General features: G+C 33.5%; 1 protein-coding gene across 1 annotated transcript in view; it reads right to left on the bottom strand.

Moving 5' to 3' along the window:
• Window positions 1–11244, bottom strand: part of LOC143233220 (voltage-dependent calcium channel type A subunit alpha-1-like) — a 37027-nt gene that overhangs the window by 24751 nt on the left and 1032 nt on the right. The window contains exons 2-7 of the mRNA XM_076469202.1: window positions 8042–8142; window positions 6883–7007; window positions 6320–6414; window positions 4932–5043; window positions 2648–2837; window positions 943–1049 (exon numbers count right to left, since the gene is read on the bottom strand). Of these exons, the coding sequence (XP_076325317.1) occupies window positions 943–1049; window positions 2648–2837; window positions 4932–5043; window positions 6320–6414; window positions 6883–7007; window positions 8042–8142 (730 nt within the window). The remainder of the gene's footprint in view (window positions 1–942; window positions 1050–2647; window positions 2838–4931; window positions 5044–6319; window positions 6415–6882; window positions 7008–8041; window positions 8143–11244) is intronic.

An 11244-nucleotide genomic window follows, 5' to 3' on the forward strand; every position in this document is an offset into this window, starting at 1 on the left:
TCAAACTATATACCTCCTGACATGTTATATCCTCGTGAGATATTATTGAGATTTATAACCCGAAAATACTGCTAGCAGTATCAGTGGGGTCTGATTGATATAAGTAAGAATATTTTCTTAGTCTAGATTAAACAAAGAACTAATTTTTAGCTATGATCTATGCAGATGGATCCTTTTCAGACATTACTGATGGTTAAGAGGTCAAACTAATGGATCAACAGCTTAAGCCTATTAAATCTAATGGATTAACAGCTTAAGCATTTTAAGACTAATGGATTAATAGAGTAAACATATTAAAATTAATAGATTAACAAATTAAACATGTTTTAGACAGTTTCCTCTTAAAAACAATATAACAATTACATCAAGTTTTCACCGTTAAACTGTTGGTCAAAACACTATGTAACACAAATCTTGTTCCTGGATAGTATGTGTTATTTCTTAATTGCTTATGTTGTAAAAGTACAGAAAATGGCCATTATTCCCTTCAAAGTTTGCTTTTGTGACCTGGATAATGAAATTTAACTTATTTTCTATGTAAAAAACAGGCAAATTTGCACATTTTCATTTACATAAGGTCTGAATAAAACAACATATGAATCAAGATTTACGTGTGTTTATACTAAAGTTATACAAAAATGAACAAAAATGTTTAGAAGTGAGTAGGTTTTCGAGATTTGCGACTGTAATGTAAATCACTTTTACGTAACAGCCCCCCAAATATAGTCTCCCATCATGTTTTCCTTATACGCTCCCAGGTCACAAAAGTAAAGTTTGAAAATAAAATAGGTCTTTTCCATTTACTTTAGGCATAAGCAATTGGGAAATAACACTTTCTGCCCAGGAACAAGAAAAAGTAAAAATTTTGTTACATAGTGTTATCTAAATATCTGATAGAAAATAAACGTGATTCCAGTTATCCTATATGTATATAATACTTACGCAAACGCAAAGGCAACAAGAGCACAAACGACAACAACAGCATCTAGAATATTCCATGGATCTCTACAATAAGATCCCGGATGTAGAACTACACCTTGATCGACCACCTGACATTAAAAAGGAAAAAAAAACGACTTAAGCTAACATGCAGATTAGTATAAACCAGTGATGGGCTTTTAGGGCTGAAGTAGCCCGAAAATACTCTCGCTTGTAGCCCCCGTATCCAACAAACAATGGTAACTGTTAAAACTAGTTCACTTCTTAATGCTACAAATAACGTACCCCCAAAAAATGTAGAATGATGACCCCTAAAAAGTTTTCTTCCCAGCCAATCAGGCCCCTCACTGGGAGGATTCTGGCCCCGCCCCTCTATCAAAGAAGGGAGCTTATCTTACAACATTTTCGACATCCAATCCAACAAAACACGAAAATAAGAACATTGAAGAAGTTCAAAATGTATCGAATTAAAAATCAGTTAAACAGAAAGTTCCTTGGAAACTCACAAAAGTATATTTCTATCAGTGTAGGAAGTGAATGTTATAATGTATTAATTTAATGTCACAGAACATTTTTAAACTCTGCAAAATCCATTTTCTGCGAAACACAGAATGTGTTCTGTCTTTCTTCCACAACATTTAAATAAGTGTTGCGAATTATTCGGTGTTAAGAAACCGTCATGAAAACTTTCTACGTAATTTAAGGCAGATAGTTCAATTATTTAAGGCCACGTGGTTAAGGCACTCGAGTCATAATATGAAGGTTGCTGGTTCGAATCCTTGTCGCACCAAACATGCTCGCCCTTTCAACCTTGGGGGCGTTACAATGTTACGATCAATCCCACTATTCGTTGGTAAAAGAGTAGCTCAAAAGTAGGCGGTTGGTGGTGATGACTATATGCCTTCCCTCTAGCCTTATACTGCTAAATTAGGGGCGGTTAGCGCAGATAACCTTCGTGTAGCTTCGCGCGAAATTCAAAAACCAACCAAACATTTATTTAACTATATTTAACACTGGAGCACATGTTTAAATACAAGGTGCTGAATGTTTCAAAACAGCAGCTATGTATAGGTGATAAAATAATATATTCTCAGGCTTCGATTTTCTTTTTTTACTGGTGTGTAGAATAGATTTACTGGGGTTTGGTTTACACGTTTTGTTTAGCTTGCTTCTTTAAGTTACTTAAAATTACGCAATTGGTGTATAAAGTTTTTCTTTCGTGAAACACAAACTTGAATCACGTAGCTAGACTTTATTTTAATGTTTTGACTTATCCACGGATAATTATTCGTTAGAAATGTCACGACCTATATTTTGAACCCTTGGCGGATAAGCTGCAAGCTTCAGGCTTTATAACGCTAAAAATTAGGGTTCGATCTCTGTGGTGGGCATAGCACAGATGGTGCGTTGTGCAGCTCTATGAAATAAATATTTAGCGTACTCGAGAAATGACAAAATTATCAGAAAAATCATTATATCGATACATTAATTTTGTTTTAAAATGATAACTCATAGTTGTAATGATGAAATGTGGTTAGAAACCTCTTAAGTTTTCAGAATCTCAACCAAAAGCATCATTATTATGAATTATTAAACACTATTTTGATATTAACTTCAACTTTAGAAGTTAAACTTCCTTTAAATATCGGATATTTTAGTAACAGTATTTTTGTATGTTTTAAGGAGCTCAAAGTTCGTTAAGTTTCACCTTTAGTATCATCTCTACCGTAAAAACGCCAGTAAAAACATAATCCAAGTAGTTAAGAATTCTGTTCTTATCGGAGTCTTCAACGACGGGATCTTCTGCAGCTAAAGATATGCTGCTAAGAGATATGATGATCATGACGAAGAGATCGAAGTATCGAAGGTTGACGACATAGTGAGCGGCCCGACGAATTCTGTAAAATAGTTGACGTGACCGGTTTTAAACACAAGTATAAAGGAAAAAAAAACTCAGAATATTTACACAAGTAGCTGAGAAACGAAGAGGAAAAAGAGATATTTGTTTGTTCTTTTTACATAATGATAAGGAAGTAATTACGTATAAAAACAATACAGTGCATTGATAAAGAAGTCGTTACATATCAAACAATCCAATACATTAATAAGGAAGTAATTACGTATAAAAACAATACAGTGCATTGATAAAGAAGTCGTTACATATCAAACAATCCAATACATTAATAAGGAAGTAATTATATATCAAACAATCCAATATCTTGATAAGAAAGTAATTATATATCAAAACAATCCAATACATTGATAAGGAAGTAATTATATATCAAAACAATCCAATACATTGATAAGGAAGTAATTATATATCAAAACAATCCAATACATTGATAAGGAAGTAATTATATATCAAAACAATCCAATACATTGATAAGGAAGTAATTATATATCAAAACAATCCAATACATTAATAAGGAAGTAATTATATATCAAAACAATCCAATACATTAATAGGGAAGTAATTATATATCGAAACAATCCAATACATTGATAAGGAAGTAATTATATATCAAAACAATCCAATACATTGATAAGGAAGTAATTATATATCAAAACAATCCAATACATTGATAAGGAAGTAATTATATATCAAAACAATCCAATACATTAATAAGGAAGTAATTATATATCAAAACAATCCAATACATTAATAGGGAAGTAATTATATATCGAAACAATTCAATATATTGATAAGGAAGTAATTATATATCAAAACAATGCAATACATTGAATAGGAAGTAATTATATATCAAAACAATCCAATACATTAATAGGGAAGTAATTATATATCGAAAATATTCAATATATTGATAAGGAAGTAATTATATATCAAAACAATCCAATACATTGATAAGGAAGTAATTATATATCAAAACAATCCAATATCTTGATTAGGAAGTAATTATATATTAAAACAATGCAATACATTGAATAGGAAGTCATTATATATCAAAACAATCCAATATCTTGACAAGGAAGTAATTATATATCAAAACAATCCAATATCTTAATAAGGAAGTAATTATATATCAAATCAATGCAATACATTGACTAGGAAGTAATTATATATCAAAACAATCCAATATCTTGATAAGGAAGTAATTATATATCAAAACAATCCAATACATTGATAAGGAAGTAATTATATATCAAAGCAATCCAATATCTTGATAAGGAAGTAATTATATATCAAAACAATCCAATATCTTGATTAGGAAGTAATTATATATCAAAACAATCCAATATATTGATAAGGAAGTAATTATATATCAAAACAATCCAATACATTGATAAGAAAGTAATTATATATCAAAACAATCCAATATCTTGATTAGGAAGTAATTATATATCAAAACAATCCAATATCTTGATAAGGAAGTAATTATATATCAAAACAATCCAATATCTTGACAAGGAAGTAATTATATATCAAAACAATCCAATACATTAATAAGGAAGTAATTATATATCAAAACAATCCAATATCTTGATAAGGAAGTAATTATATATCAAAACAATCCAATATCTTGATAAGGAAGTAATTATATATCAAAACAATCCAATATCTTGATAAGGAAGTAATTATATATCAAAACAATCCAATATCTTGATAAGGAAGTGATTATATATCAAAACAATCCAATATCTTGATAAGGAAATCCTTAGCTATTCTGATGTCGATAATAATAAGGTGAAATGTAGCTTTACTATGTGAACTAGAATCTTCTCTATGTTGATAGAAAAGTATTTATTCTTTTCTTTCATGTTAGAACAGTAATTTAGATTTTGTCTCAACCCTTTTTATGAGTATAATAATTTAAATGTCACTTCAACATGACGATTGGTATGTAACAAAGTTCACTTACAGAGTTCTAGAGAAGTTTCTTACACAACAGCATAACAGAATAACTTAGTGGTCTTAGAGGACCTTAAGTTTCACACTTATGTTTTTCTGAGGTAATGGTACTATAACAACTTACAAATTTGTAGGTGATAAAAGAAACATTGACGAGTAGGGCAGCATTGGTTTTGGACCGGTTATATCGTCATCGTCTTTTGTTTCGTCTTCATCCGCTTCAATTTCGTCATCCTCTGAAAACATATATAATGAACCATTTTTCACATATATATATATAAATATAATCCTCACAATATCAGCTAACGTGCTCCAACATGTATTTTATTACAGCCAGTCTCAGCTATATCTCATGACATATCTCATTTGTTTGTTTTTCCTGTTAATGACAGATTATTTATAAACTTTCACCAAACAACACACGTCATAAGTAATTAAAACATGATAAATTCATATTTTCATACACACATTTGAAATGAAAAACAGAATTATACAAATAAATATAGCTGGAAAGGTTTCGTAATCGAAAGTACATTGTGACGTTTTTGTGCACGAGTCCAGACAAGTATATTTTTTTACCTAACAGGAACATTAATATTTCATTAGATTCCCAACAGCTAGAGTAAGGTCATGACTGTGTTAAAAAAATAATGGTAACTATTATATCCGTGTTTAATTATCAAATACGACCAAGCGTGATCAAATAGTTAGTGTGCCGGAATGTGGATCCGACTTTTCATAGTTTAAGGTACCATTGACCAAAAAAAAAACCTTTGCACGTTGTCACTATATATCGTAAACTTCAGCGTCATAAGAGTGAAGGTGAAATCCCACTATTCGATTGGAGTAGCCAAAGAGTTGGCGGCGGTTACGGCTGAGTAGCTGCTTTTCCTCTTGTCTGCCAGTTCAAAATTTTGACTCATAATCTAAGGGTCGCGGGTTCAAATCCCAGTCGCACCAAACATGCTCGCCCTTTCAGCCGTGGGGGCGTTATAAACTGACAGCCAACCCCACTATTCGTGATAAAAGAGTAGCCCAAAAGTTGGCGGTGGGTGGTGATGACTAGCTGTATTCCCGCTAGTCTTACACTGTTAAATTAGGGGCGGCTAACGCAGATAGCCCTCTGTAACTTTGCGCGAAATTCAAACCAAACCAAACCAGATCAAAATTAGAAACGACTAAGCAGATAACCCTCGAGTTGCTTGGCGCAAAATTCGAACCAAACCTTACCAGATCAAAATTAGAGACGACTAACGTAGATAACCCTCGAGTTGCTTGGCGCGAAATTGAAACCGAACCTTACCAGATCAAAATTAGAGACGACTAACGCAGATAACCCTCGAGTTGCTTGGCGCGAAATTCAAACCAAACCTTACCAGATCAAAATTAGAGACGACTAACGCAGATAACATTTGAGTTGCTTGGCGCGAAATTCAAACCAAACCAGATCAAAATTAGGGACGACTAACGCAGATAACCCTCGTGAGGATTTGAGTTAACAGATAATCTCACCATCATCCGATATTCTGATGAAACGTTCTTGTTTCCTCCCATTAACACTCTGATCAACTGTCTCTTGGCTGCATTTCCATCTTCTAGAATTTTGGCTGTTAGTGTTAAAGAAAAATAATATGTTTACAAAGTATAAATTGTATTTTAAATGAATGAATAAAAATGACTTAAGAACAAAAACTAGTTTAAATTGTATAAACAATCCACCATCACCAAATCTTACTTAGAAGAAGTTTATACTAACTTGTATAAACAATCCATTATCACCAACACTAACTTGTATAAATAATTCATCATCACCAACACTAACTTGTATAAATAATCCATCATCACCAACACTACTTAAAATTGTATAAATAATTCATCGTCGCTGAAGCTATTTTAATTGATCTAAACAACTGAAGTATTCTGCAGTTGAAGTAAAAACTAATGTATTCTGTAGTTGATGTACAAAAACGGATGTATTCTGAGTTGATGTACAAAAACGGATGTATTCTGAGTTGATGTAAACAACTAATGTATTCTGTAGTTGAAGTGAACAACTGATCCAAACACTAACTCACTATTTGTACTGGGAATTTACGTTATCCGGGTCAGTATGAGGTGAGGGAGGACAGAACTGTATTTCATGGTGATTTGTCCTGAAACTATTGATGTCCAGTTGCAAATCGGTCGCTTCCTTCGCCAGCTAGGAGAACAACACAAAAAAGTGAAGTTCTTAAAGAACTATATAAAAAACACAGTTACATAAAGTCTGTACTAATTTGCACCAAACACTCTGGATGGTTTAAATAATAATAATAAAAAATGAATAGGTAATAGTTAATTATTTTGATTAAGAAAAATATAAGTTAATTCTATTGAATAATAATTATAAGGACATTCGAAGGCAAAGATCCATTATAAATAAATAATTAAATAAATATTTTTTTACGATAAAACGCCAGCTGTTCAACAATTAAATTATTCCAATTAAATCTCATGTTTAATATAAACGTAACTTGTTACTAGACTTTCTATCTTGCTTTTGTTACTAAGACACAATATATATATAAACATCAAAAAAGATATTAGCATTTCTGTATCCGTAAATAAGCCTTACATCTTGGTTATTGTAAGCTCACATATTTCTGTTAGTGTAAGTCACCATAATGTACAGAACAGGCAAAATACGTATAAAAAAATCAAGTTCCCACCTTTAGGCCGTTAGAGCGTTATACGTGTAGCAGTCAAATCTCATTATTTGTTTAGAGTGGCCCAAGAGATGGCGGTGCATATTTGTTAACTAGCTGCCTTCCTCTAGTCTTATAGGTACAAAATTAGGGACGGCTGGCTCACATAAACCTTGTATAATACCCAGTATAAACCAGATAAAGCCTGTGTAATATACGATACAGACCAGACAAAGCCTGTATAATATACGATACAGACAAGCTAAAGCCTGTATTACATACAATACAGACCAGACAAAGCCTGTATTACATACAATACAGACGAGAGAAAACCTGTATTATATAGATACAGTCCAGATAAAGCCTGTATTAGATACGATACAGACCAGATAAAGCCTGTACTATATACGATACAGACCAGATAAAGCCTGTATTAGATACGATACAGACCAGATAAAGCCTGTACTATATACGATACAGACCGGATAAAGCCTGTATTAGATACGATACAGACCAGATAAAGCCTGTACTATATACGATACAGACCAACCTCCTTTTCATCTTCGGTTTCATCTTCTTCAGCTGCAGTGAGGTCTTGAGCGTTTGCCAAGTTGTCCACAGCGATGGCAAGAAACACGTTCAGAAGTGTGTCTTTAATGAAGTTAAGAGAAAATATTTTGTACTAACATCCAGATTAGTTCTGGACTAATATTTACTTTCAGCAAAATAGCACTGACACCTATTAAAGGTAACTCAAATCCTTGCTGCACCTTTCCAAGGCACGTGGGGTCTGCGATTTTAAACCCCGGTTTCAAGTGGCAGAAAGAAATGAAAATAGTGACTATTGCAGGTTTACCACAATATACAGCTGGTACTCATCAAGGGGGAATAAAATGTCTTGCTAAAGCACGAAAATAGTCAGCCTCGAACCCGCAACCATCAGTCTCTTTGCTAACCTGAAGATGACCTTAGAAACTCGAAACATTGTTTTCTACTTTATTTTAATAAAAGTTTTAATACCTCTACCAATCGCCTTGAAGTACAACCACCTATGAGCCCAAAACACCTAACCACTGAGCCATACCACCCAGAAGGACATCTAGTTTACCCTTTTGTATATGTTATTAGTTCGCCTCATTCAGAACATTGTACTTAACGTTTTGTGTGTATGGATATATATTTATATACATATAATACAGTCTTGGCCAAAATATTTGCATAATACTGTTCTGTATCGATGCTACTGCCTATATGCATATAGTAGTTTTTGAGTGAATGCCTGAGTGGCAACAGAGAAAGTAACGTACGATCAGATAGACATGTACGAGTTGTTATTCTTGTCTGTGTCAGTTCCTTTAAAGATTTGTTCTTCAAAACACACCTATACACCTATTTGTTGACATAATCTTTATCGAAACAGATCAACGCTTTGTTCAGACATTTTCTCTATTCTTGGTTTAGAGTCATGCCTCATCACGTGCCACAAGTTAAAGGGCGTCAAACTGTTCAACTGTCCAGAAATGGTATGAAGCAAACAGACTTCACTAGTGGGGTGCCCCCAGTGTATCCAGAATCCTGAAACGTCATCCGACTGCAGAGAATGTTGTTTCAGAAAAGTTTATTGATAAACACCGAAAACATACAGTCCGAGATGACCGTTTTTTGATTAATTTAACACATTAAAGTCGAAAAAAGTCTTGCAACATCTTACGACAAGAATAGGATGAACACATTCATTCCAGGGTATCCAAAAGAACAGTGAATCAAAGAAGGTTATTTTGAAAGAAGGACTGTCTGAAAACCAGTATTAATCATAATTCATCACAGTCACTGCGTTACTTGGGCAAGACGCGATGCCAGCTTAAAGTTAGGACACTGGCGATATGTCATCTTTTCAGATGAATCCTGTTTCTGGCTTGTTAAAACTGATGACAGGGTTCGTATTCGTCGTTTTTCTGGAGAACGGATGAGGGAAGCCTGTCTTTCCCACAGAAAATACACATGAGGTGGTACAGTACATGTTTGAGCAGCTATTCATCATTGTGGTAAAACTACTCTTGATGTTTTCCAGGAAAACGTCAATGGCACCTCCTACAGGCGTCACATAGGGACGATATTTCTGTCATATGCTGGGACAAGGTTTGGCAATAACTTTGTTTTCCAGGATGACAATGGCACCGCCAAAAGTACGCGTAACGTAGAGGTTTATCTCCATCAGGTGGACATTACAAGATTGACATAATGAGCAAAGTCTTCAGATTGCAATCCCATTGAAAACTGTTGGGCACAGTTGAGCTGCAAAATTGCTAATCACGACCCTAAATCAGCAACTGTAGCTGAGATGCAGCGCCTTCTAGTGACGCTTTAGAATAAAATCACGGTTGATTACATTAATAACCTTGTCTACAGCATGCCACCCCACATTATGGAAATAATTAGAGTACGAGAAGGTCTGATTAAGTATTGAATGTTTAATATGAAGAGATGTAAAGTTATAGATGCTATTTATAATAAATTGGTATTATGATTAGCCATCACACGTATTTTGGTAAGGATTTCTTGTGGTAGGTAAAATACTGAATTACTCATATTTCAACAGGTGTCTCGTAAAATTGTTTGTTGTTCTAATAAATCGTTCAAGATGTTCATAGAACCTGTCTCTTTATACAAACTACATATGTATTTGTTTAATATAAGATGCATTTTTAGGTTTGACGACACTAAGTATATTTGTTTTCTATCTTGATGACAATAATGATCTTATTGGTTACAAAAAAATGTAAACATTTTGACCAAGACTGTAGTTATATTCATATATATTAACAGTCAATGCGTGCTGGTCTACTGCCTGAAAAATACAGTTTTGTATACTAATTGGCACATACTCTAATATATACTGACTCGTCGTTTCTTTGGACAGAGAATCAATCTTATGTCTACTAACTTATGCACTGGACAAACCTTTTAACTTCTACTTAGTTGTCATTTTTGTGGTATATTGTTATTAAACAACTTTGTGCTACTTGCTACCTGTCTAATGGTGTGTTATCTGATATTTGGTGAGTGTTGTGCTACTTGCTACCTGACTAATAGTGTGTTATCTGACGATTGGTGAGTGTTGTGTTACTTGCTACCTGACTAATGGTGTGTTATCTGATGTTTAGAGAGTGTTGTGCTACTTGCTACCTGACTAATGGTGTGTTATCTGATGTTTAGAGAGTGTTGTGTTACTTGCTACCTATCTAATGGTGTGTTATCTGATGTTTAGAGAGTGTTGTGCTACTTGCTACCTGTCTAATGGTGTGTTATCTGATATTTGGTTCTCCTGTTTCCGACGAACACCGGAAGTTCTGTTGACTGGCTACTTGTTTAGAGTAATTGTCAGAGAGAGATAGAGTAACCTAGAGGATGCCGAACTATTTTAGATTTATGAAATTGTATATTCTTTCTATAGTACATCTCTTTCTATATGTGAATGAACAAATCGAACCAAGGCCTTAGCGAGTAGCTCGCGCTGAGCTCTCGACGTGAAAAGTAACCTAAATTAACAGTTTTCTATCAACTGTTTGCGACGAACAGATATTTTTCAACAATTCATTTTTCTACGATAATTACAGAGAATGGTGTTAAAAAATTTAAAAGAAATACTGTGAACTTGTATTTCGGAGTGAGCTTTTAAATAAGAAAACAGTTGTTAAAGGGAAACAAGCAGAGTATGTGGGTACGTCAGTTATAGAGAGTCAGGAACTGATT

The sequence above is a fragment of the Tachypleus tridentatus genome, chromosome 1, assembly GCF_004210375.1.
Source record: "Tachypleus tridentatus isolate NWPU-2018 chromosome 1, ASM421037v1, whole genome shotgun sequence".
NCBI lineage: Eukaryota > Metazoa > Arthropoda > Merostomata > Xiphosura > Limulidae > Tachypleus > Tachypleus tridentatus.